At 39.0% G+C, this 23764-nt stretch overlaps 1 protein-coding gene across 5 annotated transcripts; it reads left to right on the top strand.

The window, feature by feature from the left end:
- Nucleotides 1-685: 685 nt before the first annotated feature.
- LOC115272168 (olfactory receptor 52W1) lies at nucleotides 686-22323 on the top strand. 5 transcript variants are annotated; one of them, XM_029915222.1, is made up of 5 exons: nucleotides 16625-16764; nucleotides 17221-17460; nucleotides 17867-17930; nucleotides 18046-19595; nucleotides 21066-22323. In XM_029915222.1, exon 4 carries the CDS (start codon nucleotides 18598-18600, stop codon nucleotides 19561-19563), a length of 966 nt encoding a protein of 321 aa, XP_029771082.1. In that variant the 5' UTR covers nucleotides 16625-16764; nucleotides 17221-17460; nucleotides 17867-17930; nucleotides 18046-18597; the 3' UTR covers nucleotides 19564-19595; nucleotides 21066-22323. The 5 variants fall into 5 exon arrangements, with proteins under 5 accessions (XP_029771084.1, XP_029771082.1, XP_029771085.1 ...); XM_029915225.1 differs by lacking the exon at nucleotides 21066-22323 and having other exon boundaries at nucleotides 18109-20257; XM_029915224.1 differs by lacking the exons at nucleotides 16625-16764; nucleotides 17221-17460; nucleotides 21066-22323 and adding an exon at nucleotides 686-781 and having other exon boundaries at nucleotides 18046-20257.
- Nucleotides 22324-23764: the final 1441 nt, after the last annotated feature.

The raw sequence follows: 23764 nt of genomic DNA, 5'->3' as shown, positions 1-23764 counted from the left end.
AGGAGGGAGGAGGCAAGATGGCAGGGAAGTAGGGAGCTCTGTACTTTTCGCCCACCCACATCTATCAAACTAAGGACTGAAGCCACAATACTCTGATCTGCAAGAGTCTGGAAGGAAAAGAGACAGAGGCCACTAAGAAGACAGCCTCATAGGTGCATGAGTGCAAACTGGGGAAGATAAAAACGGGCTGGGACCCAGAGGCTCGGAGGGGAGAGAGCCCCCTCCACGCAGAGCCACGCAGAGCCACAGAGATAAGGAGAGATAAGGAGGGGAAGAGAAAGAGAGGCTGAAAACACTCATAGAGCTGTCTCTAGAGAAGAGAAAAACGTTGGCCAGGGATGGAGAGGGTTCTTATCATCCCATCTGTAACCAAAAGGCATGGGGAGAGAGATCCTTTCTCTCTAGCTCGGGCACTGTCCTTGGGCTAGGCGCCCTGACCCCAGACAGTGACAGGAGAAACTTGATCCCAGGCTAGGAAGCTACCTGGCCTGCCAACCAGCCTGTAGGAATACATTTCAGTTGGTATTATTAAAGTGTGTGGACTAGGATCTGGAAATGAGGTGGGGCATGGGAAATACAATTTGGCCCGCCCACAGCACAGGGAGATGGACCCGAAAGAGTGGGTTGCAACACTGGTTCGAGAAGTGCTTTGGGGCACTGCCATTCTTCTCCCCACAACCACCAAGGCAGGGAGTGACCTGCTAACACAGGCAGACCTTCCTACACCAAGCCACGCCCATCCAGACTGGAGAGCTGTCTTTTTATTTTTTCCTGAGCCCAGGTAAGACTAACATTGATGCAGTGTGATTAGATCAATTCTTGCTATTGCAATATATTTTCCCTTATCTCATTCTTTCTCTCCCCTCAGCTGGATTGGGCACTCAGAACATCGGTTTGCCTAAACAGTCATACTTAAACCACTTTCTTAATGCTACCTTTCTTTCTCCCTCTCTATGGAATAATCAGACTCTATAGTTTCTTTGGCTAACATTATCTTTGTTTTTTTCTCCTCACCTCCTACCATATTCTCCTCTTTCTCTCTCTGAATTAAGCCTTTCAGTCTATCTGCCTGGTCAATGTTTAGTTTCACTTCCTCCACACCCATCACTTCTCTCTTTGTATATGCTCTTTCAACAACACTGCCTCCACCCTACTATTTATTTGTAGCTAGGATTTGTAGTTTTATGCTTTTAGACTGTCCTTAGTCTTTTGTTGTTTTTGTTCCCCCCGCTTTTTTCTTTGCTTTTTTTTTTTTCGTTCTCCTTTTGGTTTGCTTGTTTGTTTGATTTATCTGTGCGTTTGCAAGCTTTTGTTCCCTGTGTGTTTGTCTGTCTGTTTTCCTTTTGAGGGCTACCTAAGAAACAAGCCAAAGTACACCTAGTGGAGAGTCCCAAAAATATCACTGAGTAGGGAAATAAAATAACCAAAGGCCTCAGACATCAGTGTTCCAGGTTCATAGGCTTCTGGACTCAGGTCAGTACTTTTACACCATCAGCCACCCAATTCTCCGGCTTTTGGACTCAGACTAAATTATACCACCGGCTTTCCTGATTCTTCAGCTTGCAGATAGCAAATCATAGAACTTCTCAGCATCTATTACCATGTGAGTCTATTCCAATAATAAATTCTCTCTTATAGATAGATGATGATTATGATAGACAGACAGATAGATAGATAGATAGATAGATAGATAGATAGATAGATAGACAGATAGATAGATAGATTCTAGATAAATAGAAAAACAGATAGGTGATGGATAGATGGATATATAGACAGATAGGTAATAGATAGTTAGGAAGAGAGAGAGAGAAAGAGAGATATCCTATTGTTTCTTTTTCTCTGGAGAACCCTGATTAATATATGATTCACTTTTTTACTCAGTTAAACAATTAAAACACACACACATACACATACACATTTGAACTGCTAGCATGGATTGACAAATTCTGCTGACAGAATTTGTAGTCCTTGCTCTGAAATATCTTACGATATTAAAAGACTATAATTCACAAGCAAAAATGATAAAAATCTGGTAAATATTTAATGAGGATGTATACAAAACTCTATGGTAAAACATTGCAGGAAAAACTCATTACTTCCTAGCGATTAGAGAATAACATATCACAAGAAGAGATGTTTGAACTGAAGTAGCCAAGTATTTGAAAGGAAAATAGGAGTTCAAGGTAAATATAAGACAAAGGAAGAAAAATATGTAAGAGAGTCATTAAAGAATATGACATACTGAATAAGGACCTATTCATCATGACCAGGGAATATTGTAAGCTTGAATAGAGATAGAGAAAACAAAGCCAAATTAAACTGGACAAGTTGGAGCTAAACATCAGTCAAATTAAAAGAGTTGAAATCACATCGATTATGTTCTCTGACCATAATGGTATCAAACCAAAAGGCAGTAATGGAGAGAAGAGAAAAATCTCTGCGTACCTGAAATTAAACAACACACTTCTAAGTAAACTATGGGTCAAACATGAAGTCATCAAAGAAATTCTTTAAAAACATAGAACTGATTGGAAATGAAAATATAAAATATCAAAATGTGTGGAATATTACTAAAGCTGTGCTGAGATGGAGGGTTTTTTTGCATTTTTATTCAGATATAATTGACATATGTCCCATCTCTTAGCAATGTTCATATATACAATACAGTAGTGTTAACTATAATGACCATGCTGTACATTTTACCTCCAAGACATTTATTTTAAAAGGAAGTTTGTACCTTTTAACCACCTTCATCCATTTCACTCTCTCCCTATTCCCCACCTCTGACAACTACCAATCTGTTTTTTGTATCTATGAGATCAGTTTTGTTGTTTTGTTTTGTTTTTTCAGATTCCACATACCAGTGAGATCATAAGGTATTGGTCTTTCTCTGTCTGACATATTTCACTTAGTATAATGCCCTCAAGATCCATCCATGTTGTCACAAATGGCAAGATTTCCTTTGTTCTTACACTGAATATTAATCCACTGTATGTGTGTATATCATATTTTTAATCCATTCATCCATCAACGGATGAGAGGGACTTATACAGCATCAAATGCCCACATTAAAGAAAAAGAAAGGAAGGATCTCAAATCAAGAATCTACTTTCTATCTTAAGAAACTAGAGAAGAAAAAGGAAAATAAACCCAAAGCAAACAGAATGAAGGAAATAAAAAAGCTTAGAGCAGAAATTAATTAATTGAAAAATGAGAAAAATCAATGAAATAAAAAGCTGGTTCTTTAAAAACAATGGAATTAAACAAACCTCTAGCAAAATTGGTAAAGATAAAAACTGAAAATAAAATCATCAGTATCAGGAATGAAATGGAGAATATATCACTATAAATTCTATTATTACTACAAATAATAAGGAAATATTTTGAGTTATTTTACACTCACAAATTGATTTAAAAGATACTAACCAATTCTTCTAACTCTTTTTAAAATTGAATTTTTAATTAAAAATATTTTGAAAAAATTTCCAGGTTTCATTGCAAAATTCTACCTACTTTAAAGAAGAATTAACACCAATGCTTACACCATCCTTTCCAGAAAATAAAGGAGAGGATACTCCCCAAATCATTTCATAAAACAAACTTTACCCTGAATCAAAAACAGATGAAGGCAGTAGAAAAAAAGAAAGCTACAGATCAGTATCTCTTAAATTTCCTCAACAAAATATTAGCAAATCAAATCCAGTAATATAGTTTAAAAATTACATACCACAATTAAGTGAGGTTTTTTTTCCCAGTGTACAAGGTTGCTTCAACATTCAATAATTATTCATTGTAATTCACCATATCAACAGGCTAAAGAAGAAAAATCAAATAATTATATCAGGTAAAACAAGAAAAAGCATTTTATAAAATTCAATACCCATTCACAATTAAAACAAAAACCTCTTAGCAACTCAGGAATACAGGAAAACAGCCTCAACATGATAAAGAATATGTACAAAAAATTGACAACTAACATCATATCAATGCTAAAAGACTGAATGTTTTCCCTGTAGATCAGGAAATGTGGTGAAGATATCCACTCTCACCAATTTTATTCACGTGATACTTGAAATGCCAGTCACTTTAATAAGACCAAAAGAAGAATAATAATAATAACAGCAGCAGTAGTAACAACAATAAAACTGTCCCGATTTGCAGATGGCATTAATATGTAAACACAAAATACCAAGGAATCTACAAAAATATATGTATTTCTAGAATGAATAAGTGAGTTCAACAAAGTTTTAAAACACAAAATCAACACACAAAAATCAACTACATTTCTATATGCTAACAAAAACATGTGAAAACTAAACATCAAAGATACAATACCCTTATTGGGACCTAATCAAGATAAAAAGCTATCTTGAACAAGAACAATGCTGCAGCTATAGTAATCAAACAGTAGGGTGCTGACATAAAAACAGACACATATACTAATGGAACAGAATAGAGACCCTAGAAACAAACCCATACATATCAGTCAACTAATCTTCAAGATGCCAAGAGGTCAAATTGAGAAGAAAACTTCAACAATTGGTATTGGGAAAACTGTATACCCAGATGCAAAAAGAATAAACTTGGACTCTTATCTTACATAATACAGAAAAATTAACTCAATGTGGATTAAAGATTTAAATGTAAGACTTGAAACCACAAGCTCCTAGGAGAAAACATAGGGACAAATCTTCCTGATGTTGGTCCTAGCAATAATTTTTTGGATGACACCAAAAACACAGTTAAACATATGCAAAAGTTAGCAAATTGGATTAATCAAACTAAACAGCCTCTACAGCAAAGGAAACAATCAACACAATGAAAAAATAACCTGTGGAATGTGAGAAAATATCTGCAAACCATATATCTGATGAAAGTTTAGTATTCAAAATATATAAGGAACTTTTTTAGCTTAATAGCAAGAAAAGAATAAACGAGTAAAAAATGGCAAAGTACTTGAATCAACAAGTGTTTAAAGACACATACACAAAAGACACATAAACCATCAACAGGTATGCGACAAGGTGTTCAACATCACTAATCATAAGAGAAATACAAATAAAAACCACAGTGAAGGGTGCTTGTGTGGTTCATTCAGTTAAGCATCCAATTCTTGATTTCAGCTCAGGTCATGATCTCATGAGATTGAGCTCTGCATGGGGCTCTGTTATCTGTTAGCCATAGTGCATAGCCTGCTTGGGATTCTCTTTCTCCCTCTCTCTCTACCCCTCCCCCTCCCCTGCTCATTCTCATTCTCTCTCTCTCCCTCTCTCTCTCTCTCTCTCTCTCTCTCTCTCTCTCTCAAAATAAATAAACATTAAAAAGAAAGACAAAAACCACAATGTGATATCACTTTACACCTGTTAAAACGAATAGTATTTTAAAAACAATAGATAAGTATTGGCAATGAGTGAAGGTTGGGTCAGAAAGTAAATCGGAATAGCCATTATGAAAATTGTATAGAGGGTCCTCAAAATAAAAAACAGAACTATCATGTGATCCAGCAATCCCATTTCTGGATACTTACCCAAAGAAATTAAAACCAGGATTTTGAAGAGAGCTATAGTCCCATATTTCTTGCAACATTATTCACAATAGCTAAGATGTGGAAATAACCTAAATGTTCATCAATGGAGATATAAAGAAAATGTGGTATAACATACAATGGAATATTACTGAGCCTTAACAAGAAAGGAAACCCTGCCATTTGCAACATTATGCTATGTGCAATAAGCCAGATACAAAAAGACACACATGGTATGATCTCACTTATATGTAGAATCTAAAACAGTGAAACTCATAGATTTTTTAAAAATTGTTTAATGTTTATTTATTTTTGTGAGAGAGAGAGCGAGAGTGAGTGTGATTGGGGGAGAAGCAGAAAGAACAAAGGAGACACAGAATCTTAAACAGGCTCCAGGCTCTGAGCTGTCAGCACAGCTGAAGTCAGATGCTTAACTGACTGAGCCACCCAGGTGCCCCAAAACTCAGACTCATAGTATAGAATGGTAGTTGCCAATGGCTGAGGTAAGAGGAAATGAGGAGGTGATGGTCAAAGGATGCAAACTTTCAGTCATGCAGATAATTTATGTATATTTATCATTCAGCATAGTGCCTATAGCTAACAATTCTGTCTAATGAACTTAAAATTTGCTAAGAGTGTAGATGTTAAGTATTCTTACTACACACAAACACACATACACATACATGCACACACACACTAATAATAATAATAATAATAGGGACAAAAGAAAACTATGGGAGGAGATTGATAGGCCTATGGCCTTGATGGTGGTGATGGTTTCATAGGTGTATACTTATACCTAAAATCATCAAGTTGTATAATTAAACGTGTACCACTTTTTATATGTCAACCATGCCTTTAAAAAACTAGTTTAAAAAATACAAATACTCCAAAGAAAATGAAATACTTAGGTAAATTTAAATCATGAATAAGATCTGCATTACAGAATATTACAAAATGCTTGTAAAAAAAAAAAAAGACCTAAATAAATGGAGGGACATACTGTGTTGCTGGATTTGAAGACAGGACAAATTAAAAATAATAATTCTCCCCTAACTGGTCTATAAATTTAATAAAATTCCTGTCAAAAATCTCATCCATAATTTCTTTGTAGATATAGACAAATTATTCTAAAATTTACATGGGAAGATACAGAATCTAGAATAGCTAAGATAGTCTTGACAAAAAGGAGAAATAAAATAGGAAGAATTACTCTAGCTGTCATTAAGTCTTACTGTACAGCTGTAGTAATCAAACAGGATGATATTGGAAGAGGACAAAATCAAAAGACCAGAATAGTAAACTGAGAAAGAGACCCTCACAAATATGCCCAACTGAGTTTTCACAAAGGTGCAAAAGCAATTCAGTGGAATAGCCTTTTCAACAAATGATGCTGATGCAATCAGACATCCATACACACACACACACACACACACACACACACACACACACACACACACACACACAAAGTAACTCGACCTAAACTTTAACCTATACAAAATTTAATTCAAAATAGATCACAGGCAAGTAAAAAACAAAACTATAAGAACTTAAAGGAAAAAACATGGGAGAAAATCTTAGTGATCTAGGTCTAGGCAGAGTTCTTAGAGTTGATCAAAAGTTCAGTCCATAAAAAAGGAAGAAATTAGTTGGACTATGTCAAAAATTATAAATTTGCTCTGGAAAAGACCCTGTAAAAACAGATTAAAAGAGAAGCTACAGACTGAGAGAAAAATATTTGCAACCATGTGTTTAACAAAAGACTGTTATCTAGAATATATGAAGAACTCTTAAAACTCAACAGCAAAAATAACAATCCACTTCAAATTTGTCAAAAGACAGGAAGAGATATTTCAATGAAAAAAATATACAGATGGCACATAAGTACAAAAAAGATGTGTAACATCAGTAGCCATGAAGGAAATACAAATTAAGACTGAGATAAGATATTCAATACCCACTTCTTAGAACAGCTAAAAATACAAAATAGTGACAACACCAAATGCTGACAAGAATAAGAGAAACTGAATCACCCATACACTGTTGGTAGGAATGCAAATGGCATATTCTCTCTGGAAAGCAGTTTGGCAGTTTCTTATAGAACTAGACATGCAAGTACCATACGACCCAGCAATTGAACACTTGGGCATTTATCCCAGAGAAATGGAAACTTATGCTCCCACAAAAACTCATACACAATTATTTGTAGAAATTTATCAGTAACATCCAAACACTGGAAACATTCCAGATGTCCTTCAACCATGAATGATTCAACAAACTGTAGTATATCCATACCATAAAATATCACTCAGCAATAAACAGGAATGAACTACTGGTTCATACAACAACTCAAGGGAGTTATGCTGAATCAAAAAACAATCCCAAAAGGTTATATACTATATAATTCCATTTATATTCCATTTGTCTAGATGACAAAGCGCAAAAATGGAGAAAAGGTAATCAGTTGCCAGAAGTTACGGAAAGAAGTGTAGGAGGGAGGGAAGAAAGTGGTGTGTTCATAAAAGGGCAAGGGAAGGGATCTTAGTGGTAACGAAATTGTTATGTATCTTGACAGCATTAATATCAACTTCCTTTTTGTGGTATTGCACTATAGTTTTGCAATTTGTTACTACCAAGAGAAACTGAATAAATACTACACAGAATTTCTCAGCATTGTTTCTTACACCTGTGTATGAATACATAACTATCTCAAAATAAAAAATGTGTATTGTGCATGTTTGTGTATGTGCATATACAGCTATTTAAAAAGAATACATTGACCTGAAAGATATACAAAATATTACTGTTAAGCACCTAAGTGAAGTACTTGATAAAAGTAAATAAATATCCAATAAATATTTGTCAAATGAACAAAAGAAAATTATGTAAAATATACTGTTTGCTCCCAAAATTGTAAAAATTAAAAACTAAAAGATCTGTTTATATAACTACCTATGAGCATGGAGAAAAGTGTAAAAGAATGCAGGATGTTAAGAAAAATTACTTCAAAGTAGAGCAAGGGTTGGAAAGTGGACAAGATGATGAGAGATTATTAATTTTTTCTTTGTAATCTTTATAATTCTGGTTTCCGTAAACATCTGTGAAATTTGGGGATTTAGGGAAGAGACAATTAAGATGTTTTTTAAATATTTTCAGATTTTTTGGAAAAAGGCAAACAATCCAATACAATGAAAGTCAAAGAATACTAATGTATGAATATGATGGTTGGATGCTATGCACACTGATATTCAAATGATACAAAGTTTGCAAAATGAGGAAATGCAGCTCTTATCTGCAGGGAAGTGGTGGTGAGACCCCAAAGTGAGAAGAAAGCTGAGACTAAGTGATTACAGACTAAGCAGCAGAAGAAATTAGAACAAGGAAGATAACCATGTGACAATAAATTCACCAGACTCAAGAGACAGTCCATACCCAGGCTCCCTAGACTATCAGAGTACCCTATGGCACTGCTCCCTCCACACAAAAAGGGAGAAAGATGGGTTGGGAATACATACACAAAAATGACTGTCAAAATACAGAAGGTGGCACTGGCACTGTTCACGTTGCCAAAAAGACAGATTTGAATGACATGAAAACTGAGACAAAGCTGACATTTGCAATGAATCCTCAGCCCAGGTCAGTGACCCACTTACAGTGTAGCAACTTCTACAGGGTGTTTTACATTGCTTTCGGGGCACAAAGAAGGAAGAGAAGAAGGGATGCTGGCCAGGGAATTATGAAACATTGAGTGTGTCTTTAGGGAAGCTAAAGGGCACAGCTGCAGGCCTTTGGGGAAGGAGTTGCATGACATAAAATTCACAATGCAACCACAGAGGAGGGGCAGATAAGTCCTAAATGCATCATGTACAGAAGCTATAATGAAGAGAAAGAAGACATTGACCGAATGCAAGAACATTCAAGTAAATTTAGAGGTTAGGAGAAAAGCTATCTTATTTACCTACTGACTTTAGACAAAGCAAGTTTGCTGGTCCTTCCAACCTGAATTGGTACATTGGTCTAGGGAAGGAAGGCGAAAGGCAGGCTAAGGAGAAATTAAATTACCCATGATAAAAAGATGGGAGCCAGTTTAATTTAGTTTTATGAAGCCAGTGTAACCCTGATACTATATAGTCATTAAAAGAATGCATTTTGGACTCACACTGACCTGGGTTCAAATCAGGACTCATTTGAAGTTTTGTAATCAGAGCTCAGCTATCAACATGTCAGTTATTTTATTTGTAATATGGAAATAATGGTAGTACTTACTTCATAGAGACATTATATTGAAATAGGTGATACATGTAAGTGCTTAGTCCAGTGCCCAATCACAATACGTGTTGGCAAGGGTGTGAAATAACTCGATATGTCATACAATATTGTTGGGAATGAAAAATGATATAACTACTTTGGAAAAGCATTTCTTAGCCCCTTATAAAGTTAAATATACACTTGCCACATGATACAATGACACCATTTCTAGATATTTAACCAAGAGAAATGAAAAGATTTCTATACAAAGATTGATATGCCAATATTCACTACAGCTTTATTAATAATGGTTTAAAAATGAAGACAACCCAAAGGTCAATCAAAAGAATACTGGATAAATACTTGTGAAATATTCATACAATAGAATACTATTCACCTATAAAAAAGAATGAACTAATCATACCTGCAAGAAAATGGATGACTCTCAAAAACATGTTGAGTGAAAGAAGATGTATACAAAAGAGTACATGATCCCATTTACATAAAATTCTAGAAAAAGTAAAAGCAAATTTAAAAAATGGAAGGTATACTATTAACCACCTAAGGCTCGGGCTGGGGCCAGGGTCACAGGGGATTAACCACAAAGTATAACAAGGAAACATTTGGGGACGATAAAGTGTTTTATTTCTTTTTTTTAATTATTAATTTTTGTAGATATGATAATATTACTTATTTTATCTTTTAGAAATACATTTTAATAGTTTATTGCCAAATTGGTTTCCATATAACACCCAGTGCTTCTCCCCACAAGTCCCCCCCAACCATGACCATCACCCCCTCCCTCCCTCCCCCTCCCCCTTCAGTCCATGGTTTGTTTTCAGTATTCAGTAGTCTCTCATGATTTGTGTCCCTCACTCTCCCTCACTCTCTTTCCCCCTTCCTCTCTTAAAGAATACAACGAAACATCTAGTCTTGAGGGAAGGATCAGGAGAGACTAGAAAGTGTTTTATTTCTTGATTGGTGCTTATATGAGTATATACATTTCTGTCTAAAATTATATACTTAATATGGGTGCATTTACTCCAATAAATTGATTTTTAAAACTATAAGAAACCTAGAATAAATTTTCAAAAGATGTATATTGTCATCATGGAGAAATCATTAAATTTTATTAGATAAAATAAAAGGAGACATGAATAAACGGTAAAATATAACAGGTTATGAATGTAAAGCTTTCCATACTGGAAATTAATCAATTAATCTTTAAGCTAAATTTACTCCCAACTAAGATCCCATAAGGTTTTTCATGAGTTAGCAAAGTGATTCTAATAATCATGTAAGAGAATAAGGGCACAAAAAAAATGCCAGGATGTTTCTGGAAATATCACCCACAGAGAAGAATAAGAAAGAGTGATTTGCCTGCCAGATATAAAGATAATTACAGTAATATTGGTAAGGAATTACATATAACATTAATGTAATATAGAATGTAGCCTAGATCAAATCTATTATATAGAGGAACTTAGTATATTATTGTAGAAAAGTACTAGAACAACCAAGTTTCCTTTTAAGAAAAATAAAGAAATAAAACTAGACCCTGGTCTCATATCATATACACAAAAATAAATTTCAGATGGATTAAGAGAATTAAATGTAAAAAAAAATGTTTAAACACCATAAAATGTATAACTTCTACAATCTCAGGGTAGGAAAGGAATTATTAAATAATACACAGAAGTACATGGCCTAGATGTGCTTTTTATTAAAATTCAAATTTTCTGTAAGACAACTGACACCATAAACAAAATTAAAAGATCATTATCAGACTGCAAGGTTGTATTTCCAACATAAAACAAAGGATTAGTATCTAGAACATACAGAAAAGGTGTGCAGAAAATATACAGAGGAGAGAGTAAGACAACTGAACAGAAAAATGGGCAGAAGAAATGATCAGTTTACAGAAGACGAAATATAAATGACCAATAAATATATTTAAAATATAAATTAAAATAATGAGCTCATGTTTCTACTTAATCAGATTCACAAAAATATAAGAGTCTGATAATATAAAGTGTTGTCAAGGATGTTAAAACACAGGCTCTCTCATAAACTGCTAGTGGGAGTAAAAATTGGAGAAACTATTTTGAAGAACAATTTAACAATCTGGTAAAGATACAAATGTGCATATCTAATGACCCAGCAATTCCACTTCTAGATGTTTGGTCTAAAGAAACTATTATCCATGTGAAAAAAGAGGCATGTACAAAAATATTAAACAGCAGTATACACAGCAAAATCTCCAGAAACAATAAGTCCACCAATAAAGAAAGAAATTTTGGCATAATCATATGCTATAAAACTATGTAGACATATAAAGGGATGATAAAGCTCTGTCTACCTGCATAAACAGAACTCAAAACATCATTTCCTGTACACAGTAGGAAATAATTTATGTAATTATCTAAAAGCACCAACTAGCAAAAGCATTATAAAAACTGAATTCAAAAGATACACAAAATTCATGATAATTATTGTCTCTACGGTGAGAATGAAAGACTATCGGAGATAAAAGAGACTTTATCTGTAACTTTTATTACCTTCATTAAAAAGGAACTGAAAGCAAGTGGGACTAAACAGTAGTAATTATCAATTTTGAATGTCTTGATAATGTGTGCATTTGTTATTCTTTGTACTTTTAATATATATATTAGCCACTTCTCAAATAAAAGTATGACAAAAAAACACAATGAAGAATATTAAAAACAAGTTATGAGGCTGCTGCAATATTCCAAGGTTGTGGGGTGTACAATGGGACATACCCAAGTGGAGAGGAAAGGAGACAGATACACAGGCTCTTAAGGAAGTGGGCCTCAGTGACTGTGTAAATGTAATGATAAGAGAGGCTGTTTCCCATTCATAATACTATCTTCGGCATGTAATGAGTTCTTAATAATGTTTGCTTGGTTCTTTGGATGATATTAGTACTTTCCTCATTATAAAAGTTTCAGCCATGTAATGTGAGCTTAGAGGAAGGGAGGTAATGGTGGAAAAGATGAAGGTGCTACCTATAATCTCAGAAAAGAACCTCAGGGAATTAATTTCTCAAAAGATGGCCCCCGGTAAACATACTCAGTTCAGAAATCCCCTTCTAAATGCTAGAGAATTCTAGAGAGAACTACTCATCTTCTGTAAGGAAAGTCTTGACCAACCCAGCACTGGTCTCTTTAGCCAATTATTGGTCAGAGACAGTCAGAAAATGCCTCATCCATGTCTCACATTGAAGGGAAAGAATGACTGGACAAGTTAAGAGGGAGGTTTCAGAACCATATTCCAATTCTTCTGTCTTCCAGTGTTGTCTGGGAGACAAGGACAGGAACTGTGACCTCAACATGCAAGAGAACACTAGAGTCAGTACTACCTATAGTCAAAGACTGAGTCAATCCAAAGGACTGACCCCACTGCAGAAGGGAAAATGGATAAGGACAGCAGACAATATTACAGAAGAGTTGATAAACACTAGATCAGACCTATTCAATACCCCTACCAGAAACTGACTTCTACCAGATCCTATTATAATAGGAAGAATAATTCCTCTCACAAATTTATAATATCGGTGCCAGAATATCCACTATCCTAGATATTGGGGACTTCCAGTACCCCCAGAGCTTTATGGAATATCAAAGATGTTCTCATGGAAGGACTGGGGAGCCTCAGATGGAGGAGGGAAGTGAAGCTAGAAGACCCAGAAAACAGAGTGGAGTGGTGGTTCCATGTCATCCACATCTCCATAGGATATGGAGTGCCACCTGATCTTACCCCACCAGAAACTGAAATAAAGTGAAATGCCTGGGCTACTGTGGTGCTACTGGTCACAGAGGGGCCTCATACTCACCTGGGAATTGAGACTTGACCAATTAAGAGTTTGCCTTAAGAGGTTTCTAAAAGAGGAATCACTGTTGAATGGCACCACTAGGACCCAAGATTTTCTGGTCTGTAATCTACTGTATAAATGGATAAACTACTGTTATATGTCATTGTTCACTGGTCATTGTAAGCAGAAAATCAGAGCAGACCCATATGACATACATAAGCTGATCTCTGGAAACCCTATTCTGCAGCAGGTGGTGGTGGTAGATGGATTAGTCAAAGAAGTGAGAAATTTAGGGACAATTCCAAGACAGAGTCCTCTGATTCCTATTTCCCATGCCAGTCAAGGAGCAACTGAAAGGTCCAATGAGCCTCCCTCCTCCTCCCTTTCTATCTTCACTCTCTCTACAGGACTGGCAAGCACCCCTGGGAACAGGCTCCAGCATAGAGTCCCACAAGGTCACAGGTGTACTGTCAGAGACCTCCTCCAATGGCCAACGTCAAAGGGAAAGACCAGTTAGGTGACCCTACAATCTGTTCAGAGAGCTTCTGTAATGTTGGTCTGGGGCCTGGGAGACCCAAAAAAAAGGAACTTTTCTAGAAATAAAGTACCCCCCCCCAGTATAGCCTGGATTAATAGACAATGGGCAACATAGAATACAGCAGATTTGCAGGAACTTAATGATTTCAATTTTGTTGGGTTTGAAGGATCTGTGATTATCTTATAAACAATCTTTTGTACAGTTATGCCCAGGACAGGCATATGTCAGCCAAAAGTCCCATTCATGTTCTTTTGAAGCCATTGGATATAATGGCATTCAAGGGTTTTTTTCTCCCAATCATCTCCTCCTTGGCTCTCCACCCACTGTCCCTAGCTCCCAAATGCTCCTCCCCTACCTCAGCAATCCTAGGACAACCTGAACTTCTCCTCCTAGTAACAGATCCTTTTGCCCAAAATATCCTAGAAAACTCTTATTCATGTACTAAATCTCAGCAGAAATATTTAAAGCAGTGGCTAAGAGCAAGAAGGCTATGGGGTGTCTCAGTGGCTCAGTCAGTTGAGCATCTGGGTTCAGCTCAGGTCATGATCTTGTGGTTTGAGACCCGCATTGGGCTCTGTGCTGACAGCTAGCTCACAGTCTGGAGCCTGTCTTCAGATTCTGTGTCTCCTTCTCTCTCTGACCCTCCCCTGCTCACGCTGTCTCTCTCTTTCTCAAAAATAAATAAAATATTAAAAAAAAAAAAAGAGCAAGAAGGCTAGACTCAGATCCATTTAATATCTAACTGCTATTTATTAACTGTGTGCCCTTGGATAAGTTACTTATCTTTGTGCCTTAGTTCTTTATCTGTAAAATGGGGCAAATCATTGCCCCTACTGCAAATACATACTGTAGGAATAGGATTTAGAGCAGTGCCTGCACATAGGAAACTGTAGCCATTACTATAATTCAGAGAAAGAAAGGCTCCTTTCCCTGTGCTCCCACCATATCTGGTACTAACCTCAGTGAATGCAATTACTCAAGTAGCCCTCAACAACTGTTTGCATCACTGTGTCCACTAACCAGTGAGCTCCTTGAGGGCAGCAGTGTCTTCTTATTGCCATTGTATCCTCACCATATGGTACAGGGCCAGGCACAAAAGAGATTCAATCAGATCTGCTATAAAGCTGGTTTTGAAAAGCAAATTTCTTCCAACCAATTGCTACATTAGGGAGCTGAGTAAAATGGTAGTGAGTGAATTTAATGTTTATTGTGTGATTCCCTCTGCCAGAAACTAGGTGAATGCACAAAACTGCATTCAAAACTGCTAAACATAGCAGCCAAGGAAAATCCAACATCCACACACCTGAAACACCTGTCACCGCTTGGGTTATGAACCACACTCTTCCACATCTGGTGTTACAACATTCTACCCAATTTCGGATTCAGTGGTCCCCTGCTATCTGCAGATTACATATTCCAAGAACCCCCAATGGATGTCTGAAACTACAGATAGTACCAAACTCTATATACTCTATATACACCTCGGAGATACTGCTGATTCAGTTCCAGACCACCACAGTTAATGCAAATATAGCAATAAAGTGAGTCAAGTAAATTTTTGTTTCCCAGTGCATATAAAAATTATGTTTACACAGTACTGTAGCCTGGTAAGTGTACAATAGCATGATGTCCTTTAAAAAAAATGTGAGTATGTTAATTTAAAAGCTTCATTGCTAAAAAATGCTAACCATCATCTGAGCTTTTCAGTGAGTTGTAAAAACTCACAGTTCACTGACCACAGATCAACATAACAAATATAATAATAACAAAAACATTTGTGGGGCACCTGGGTGGTTCAGTCGGTTAACTGTCTGACTTTGGCTCAGGTCATGATCTTGCAATTCATGGGTTTGAACCCCACAATGGGCTCGGCTGACAGCTCAGAGCCTGGAACCTGCTTCAGATTCTGTCTCCCTCTCTATCTGCCCATCACCCCTCTCTATCTCAAAAATTTTTTAAAAAAATTTAAAAAGTTTTTTAAAAAATGAAAAAGTTTGAAATGTGAAATTTACCAAAATGTAACACAGACACAAAGTGCACAAGTGCCATTGGAAAAATGGCGATAAACTTGCTAGAAGCAGGGTTGCCACAGACCTTCAATTTGTAAAAATCACATTCTCTGTGAAGCACAATCAAGCAGAGCGCCATAAAATGAGGTATACCTGTACCATGTTTTCCCATATGTACATACCTCTGACAAAGTATAGTTTATAAATTAGGCAAAACAAGAGACTAACCATAATAACTGATAATAAGAATAATGATAATATACTGTAATAAAAGTCATGTGAACGTGTGGTGTTTCTCTCAAAATATCTTACTGTGTTGTACTCACCCTTCTTCCCGTAATGACGTATGAGAGGACAAAATGTCAGCGTGAGGACACAAAGTGAGGGGAATGACGCAGTATTGTGACGTGGCATTAGGCTACGGTTTACCTTCTGATGATTGGTCAGAAAGACCAATCATTCCGAAACGTGGTTGATGGCGGCAGGCAACTGAAACTGCAGCCCCGAAACCACAGACAGAGGAGACTCCCGTAGTCTTCCCATCTACTGTTTCTCAGTTATTCACAAGCTGCTTCTAATGTTTCCACAAGGAAAACTCCAGGTCTTTTTCAAGGTAACATGTCTTATTTATTGGTGTGTTTATGTACTTTCTAATCAGTTAACATGTGTAGAACAGTGCCACCATTTTATTAGGGCCCTATCCTTTTTTAATGTGTCACTGAACGAAGTTTTGGAATGTTGTGCCCTCCTACCACCTTTCCCACAAGCCTTGTTTTTCACTGCATTATTTTGTATAGTGTGGTGATTTTTAGGCTATGTCTCATTAGAGCAGGGTCATACCCAGCAGACCCAGAGTTGGTGGTGAAAAAGTCTTTCTTTCTCGTCTCCATGGATACCTAAAGCTCCTGAGACTGTAGAAGCCCCTGTTAATCAATAATGTTCAGGCCAGCAGTACTGTCACACAAATAAAAGCAATAAATATTTATTCATGGACAACCACTTGCCAGGTATTGTGATGAGCAATGGAGATAACTGGCTAATAAGTTATAATTGCCTGTACCTCTTTCAGCCTCGTGGGAGGGAGAGAAAGACAAGTAATTACAACAGAGGGGGCCCATGCTATTCAATACAGCAGAGTCTTCTCTCCAGACTTCAGGAAGTCAGCAAAGACCTCCCAGAGGAAGTGTTCCTCTTTCCCGGATCTTTCCACTCCCATAAGTCTGTCTCTTTCCTTGTTGCCCCCATCTGCCTCCTTCCTCTACTTCCTGAGGTACCCTGACTATCAGCATGGAGCAAGGAGGCAGTGAAGGTAAGAGTTAATGTGGCACAGGTGGGAGGGGTAAGGGCCCTGAGGGAAGCCAGTGGAAAAGCTTCATAAAGGCCCCATAGGCACTGGCCAAGGTAAAGAGGAACTGCCAACACGCAGTGCACAGGATCTTTCTCCAGTCGAGTCTTCTGCTGATCTTTGGCCATGAGTTAGGCTAGGTGGAATCGATTCTACTTACCCTGCTTTCTCCAACATCAGAGATGCTTCTTCCACATATGGCTGCTACTCTGGGTTGAGTGCCATTTCCTCCTCCTCTGTCACCTCCACTCCCGCTGGCACCCCAGGAATAAGACTATAGCGAGACCCCTTCTGGATCATGAGGAAGGTAGGGAGACCGAGAAGTTCCTCTTTGTTGCTGCCATCTCTCTTTTTCTCTGTTCCTTCCTAGGCCCAACCTCAAACCTCCAGCTGGTGTTCAAGGTCACTACATCAGCATCAAGTTAAAAAATAATGTAAGCACCCTCAAAACCTACCAGATTTTCTTGTCATATCAGCCTCCCCATTTACCCTCCAGTCCCATCTTCCTCCTCCTCCTATTTCTCCTTTTCTCTTTACTTTCTTCTCCAGGGCTGATGCCCAGAATGTTAAAGCTGGACAACACTGCAACCATTGTGCCCACCCCCATTGTAGAGCTGAAGAAACTGAGGCCCGGGAGCTTTGCCTGAGGGTATACAGTCAAGGACAGTGCAGCCTAGAGCCTGATACCCAACCAGCTATGGCTTTCTCCCCATCATACAGAGACTGAGTAGGACTCTACTTTGGATCCTAAGGAAGAAAATTCTTCATGTCATCCACAGCTCTCAGGTGACCTCCAACTGTACCAGCCACTGCAGCAATGAGGTCCTCCTTTCTCAAAACCTGTGTCTCCTCTCTTCTCCTTCTACGATGCTCATGGGCTTTCAGGCACAAAGGATTCTCCCGTCCAAGCTAGTGTAGTGACCTTGATTGTCCATCAAAAACCCCAGCCAAAGCTTATAACCCTGTGATCCCCCAACCCTGCACTATCCCTACACATACCCCATGGATGGGTTTCTGCCATTGTGACACCCTCCAAAATCTCTCCCTTTGTCCTTCCCCTTTCAGGAATCATGCCCCCATGAACCCCAAAGCTTTGCCCACATGATGGTAGAAGGTCCACATTCCAACTCCACCTTCCCACGCCCAACCTTCTTCATACTGACTGGCATTCCAGAGCTAGGAGCTGCCCAGGCCTGGCTGACACTGGTCTTTGGGCCCATGTATCTGTTGGCCCTGCTGGGCAATGGAGCACTGCTGACATTGGTGCAGATAGATTCCACACTGCAGCAGCCCATGTTTCTACTCCTGGCCACACTGGCAGCCACAGACCTGGGTTTAGCTACATCTATAGCCCCGGGATTGCTTGCTGTGCTGTGGCTTGGGCCCCGACCTGTGCCATATGGTGCCTGCCTGGTCCAGATGTTCTTTGTTCATGCACTGACTGCTGTGGAATCTGGTGTACTGCTGGCTATGGCCTGTGATCGTGCTGTGGCAGTAGGGCGTCCACTGCACTACCCTCTCCTGGTCACCAAAGCCCGTGTAGGCTATGCAGCCCTGGCACTGGCACTGAAAGCTGTGGCTATTGTTGTGCCTTTCCCTCTGCTGGTGGCACGATTTGAGCACTTTCGAGCCAAGACCATAGACCATGCCTACTGTGCACACATGGCGGTAGTAGAGCTGGTGGTGGGCAACACACGGGCCAACAATTTGTATGGGCTGGCGCTTTCACTGGCCGTGTCTGGTGTAGATATCCTGGGCATCACTAGCTCCTATGGGCTCATTGCTCACACTGTGCTGCAGCTGCCTACCCGGGAGGCCCGTGCCAAGGCCTTTGGCACATGTAGTTCTCACATCTGTGTCATTCTGGCCTTCTATGTACCTGGTCTCTTCTCCTACCTCACACACCGCTTTGGTCATCACACTGTCCCAAAGCCCGTGCACATCCTTCTCTCTAATATCTATTTGCTGCTGCCACCTGCTCTCAACCCACTCATCTATGGAGTCCGCACCAAGCAAATCAGGGACCGACTTCTGGAAACCTTCACATTCAGAAAAAGCCAGTTCTAATGGGCAAAAAACAATGGTGTCTGGTGGTACAGGTGAGGGAATATTCAGAAGAGTCTAGGGTCTGGAGGTATGGATTATGTCTTCTTTGTCCCACTGTCTACGTATGACTATGATAATCACTCAACAGATTATTTGCTGTGAAGCCTCTACTATGTGTATTGCTAGCATCTGCAGACTTTGGTCCATCCACGTATCTTGCTTGGGAGGCAGGGGGCAGGGGGCTATGTGACCACACAGGAAAATAAGATCAGGAATTACAGTACACAAGATTTAATTTAAAGAAAACTTCCTTAACCACCCCTTCCATTATTTTAACCTATGTCTGCCCATGTCTCCACACAAAATCTCCTCTACTGATTCTAGACCTGGGGACCTGGGAAGAGTGACGATGCCTCTGGGGGGAAGTGCTTGGGAGCTTGTCTGGAATCACAGCACTCTTCATTCCCAGAGCCAGATTCTGTCCTTAGGGAAAGAGTTACAGGCTTATTTCCCACATTCTGAGAATCTGGATAATGTGCCCGGACAGGGGTCCCAAAATTGGCCAGCAGACTGATCTTTGCCATTCCTAGTTCAGAGAATCCTCTTGGTCTTATGGGGCAGGGGCTATTTCCCCTATCCCCACACTCCTGTCAATATCTCAAGAATTAATGGCTAGAACTCTCCCTGGGCCTATAGCCTTAGGAGTCAGAGGTCCAACTTAAAAAAATTAAGGTGGGTGCCTGGGTGGCTCAGTCAGTTAAGCATCTGACTTTGGCTCAGCTCTTGATCCCACAGTTTGTGACTTTGAGCCCCACATCAGGTTTGTGCCTCCCTCTCTCTCTACCCACTCACATGGTCTTTCCTCTCTCTCTCAAAAATAAACACTTAAAAATTTTTTTAATTTCACTTAGCATAATACCCTCCAGTTCCATCCACATTGCTGCAAATGGCCAGATTTCATTTTTTCTCATATGTGGATCTTGAGAAACTTAACAGAAGACCATGGGGGAGGGGAAGGGGGAAAAAGTTACAGAGAAGGAGGGAGGCAAACCATAAGAGACTCTCAAATAATGAGAACTGAGGGTTGATGGGTAGTGGGGGAGAGGGGAAAGTGGGTGATGGGCATTGAGGAGGGCACTTGTTGGAATGAGCACTGGGTGTTGTGTGGAAATCAATTTGAAAATATATTAAAAAAATATATGTATGTGCATATTTTAACAATAAGCCCATCAAACTAGTATTGAGCTTACTACAGATCAGTTATTGTAAGCTATTTACATTAATCTATAGAACTAGATTTATGTGGTAGTGGAATTATAGATTCATACATGTATATTTCTGTCCTCTAACAATGATCCATATTATAAACTCTTGATTGTGACTTATTAATAAAGAATTTATTTTAAAAAAATGTTTTAAAGAAATTCTGATATCCCAGGAAATGACTGTAACCACTTTACCTGCTTGCTTGAGGTCTGGTCACTGTGGTCTCATTACCAATTTGCTCTTCTCTGCATCCTCAGCCAAGAATGTTGAATTCCCAAATAAAATCTACATCAGCACCCCCATTTGGACTGGCCAGCATCACTAGAAGCACATGATGTTGGTGTAGGAATATTTCACACTGCTGTGGCTACCAGAGAATAGAGATATTACACAGGAAATGTGTCATGGTGTTGCCCAACAGGGGACTGACCTTCAGCTAAGATTACAATGGAAGGGACATTGTGCAAAAGATCTTTCACAGCAGCGTGGAGCACAGAATGAATATAATCTCAGACAAAAAGCAGGGATTCACTGTTAGAAGGTTAGAAAAGCTGCAGGCTGCACAGGCAGACCCAAGCTCTTTGGGAAAACTCTCATAACTGCCAGGGGTTGGAGTCAGCCATGAGAACCTGAAGCTAAGTGCAGTGCTAACCACTCCGCACAGATAGCTGGACCAAGTACCATGGAAAAGCACGCAGAACAGGAGGCTGCAAATCTGAAAAGGCAAGTGACATCCTCTCAAGGCCAAATGGGGTCTCACCAGGACCTCACTAACAAGGAGCTGAAGAGAAATCCCAGAAGCTCTGCATGAGTTTCAGAGGTGTTGTCACATTGAGAAGATTGACAGTTTTCCTCGAGTGTGGGCTCAGTCATTTCAAGACTATGAAGTTCTGAATTGAAAAAACTCTCTCCAGGCAGTGATTTTGTGGATAATTGTGACAAAACTAATCCTAATTGATCATGAGTCATTAAGATGTCCATATCCTTCTCTGAAGGATTCCTCTTCAATAAATCTATCCTGACGAAATAATTAAGAGATGTGAACAAACATGTATGCAGTAAGATATTTATTACAACATTATTATAAAGAACTGTATGTGTGACAGTCTTATGTCACATATACACACGCACGCATTTTTTTTTGCCTCTCCCCTTCTGGTACATGAAAAAAAGAAAATCCTATGCAGCCAGTATTCACAAGCAATGAATTCTGTCACCTTCCCACCACAGGAAACCTCTTGTCTAAGGCACCTTCATTCCCTGGTTGTGCACAGCTCCCCAACGCAGCTGATTCTAAAGTTGTGCATCGTTCATTGCAAGAACTTTCTCCAAGCCAAAAATCCACACCCTTGGACATTAATATTTTGTCTGGATTGAGATCACACACATACCTACCATGTGATGCGTTCCAAAGACTACCGGCACTCCCTTACTCCTCACAACAATCCAAAAATAATTCTAAGCCTATAATCCCTTATCTACAATTCCAAAATAAAAAAGCCTCTGAAGAAACTATTTTTTTTCGTCACTTTGGCCCAAAACCTGACCTGAAACAACACGATGGTATTTATATTATTTATGTATCTCATTTGGTGTAAATATTCATACATTTAACCGCAGAAATATTGATGTGTTTGATTATAGGGCACTGTCCTAAACCTCACTGGAGTTCTCCTTTATATGTGATAAAGGCACTATATTCCCTTTCTAAAATCTGAAAAATTCTGAAGTCCAAAACACATCTGTCTCTGAAGGTTTCAGATAAGAGATGTGGGACTTGTACAGTCATCCCTGTAGCCTGAGAGAAATTAGGGCTCTTTATCCCTCCAGTCTTTACCATCAACACGATTCTATACTGCACTGGGGGTTCTTGCAGAAAGCCTCATGTTCTCTAAATAACCAGCCTCTGCCTGTTTGTTCCTCTCATGCTCTCCAGTCCAGTCACCACTCAGATACACTGCAGATGATCTGTGTCCAAGGAAACCCCAGAATGTGCCACACTGGAAGCAACTCCATGAGCAGGCTATGGCCCAAATAGCCCAGCCCTGAGGCTCACCAACTCCATCCAGAACTCAGTTGTCATCTGTTTTTCTTCAGTAACTTTCAATCTCAGACTCTAAGAGCTGAAGGGAAATATAGTCTCAATGTCAGGGTAGGGCAGTGTGGAATGCAGAGAGCCTAAAGGATCATGATCATCAGCAAAAGAGAAGAAGACATGGGCTTCTGGCTGAGGAGTTCATCTGTACCCAATTTCCCCTCTGAGACCTCTCAATGAGAACCTGAAAGAGATGCTCATCACATTTCACCAACAGCCCATCATCCCTATCTCAACCCTATCTACCTCCTTCCCATTCTGGAGCCCCATCAGGATCTGGATACCCATTTATCAGGAACTCCTATCTCTGGACTCTGCATCTCTGCCTCCTTGCACTGTCTGTTTTACCCCACGTCTGTGTGCCTTGTCCTGGCGTATGTCCCTCTCCCCACTGCTGTCTACCTCACTCAGGATTCCTTCCTGGAGGGAACAGAGGTGCCAACTATATTATACCAGATGACCCCTCCTGGCATAGGGCTAAGAGGGCACTAGAGGAAGGAAGAGATTTGGTTGCACTTGTCCTGACAAGGAGCCTGGGGTTTCTGGTTTGGTCTCTGAGCTTCTCTCTCACCTTGCCCATTTCCTTTTCACTACATGACTTTGAATATCCACTGATCAGGCGCCCTCCCTCCACACACTCAGGAGAGCAGAAACAACACGGCAGTTTCTCCCTTCACCAAAAAGGGACTACCATTTAAACTTTTAATTTAAAAGCTGGAATCAGGCCGACTTAGGTTTGAATCCTACATCCTCCATTAACTCAGCATATCCCTTGCCTAATTTACTTAACCTCTCTGAGCCTTTTAATTCACTTGTAAAATGAGAAAATAATAGTACCTACTTCAAGAGGTTATTAAAAGG

The sequence above is a fragment of the Suricata suricatta genome, chromosome 11, assembly GCF_006229205.1.
Source record: "Suricata suricatta isolate VVHF042 chromosome 11, meerkat_22Aug2017_6uvM2_HiC, whole genome shotgun sequence".
NCBI lineage: Eukaryota > Metazoa > Chordata > Mammalia > Carnivora > Herpestidae > Suricata > Suricata suricatta.
Note: the sequence above shows the minus strand (reverse complement) of the source record. Positions and strands in the feature narration are given on the sequence as shown.

What these genes read in the sequence shown, in the direction of transcription:
- LOC115272168 (XM_029915222.1), top strand. Translation starts at nt 18,598, where the DNA reads ATGATGGTAGAAGGTCCACATTCCAACTCCACCTTCCCACGCCCAACC.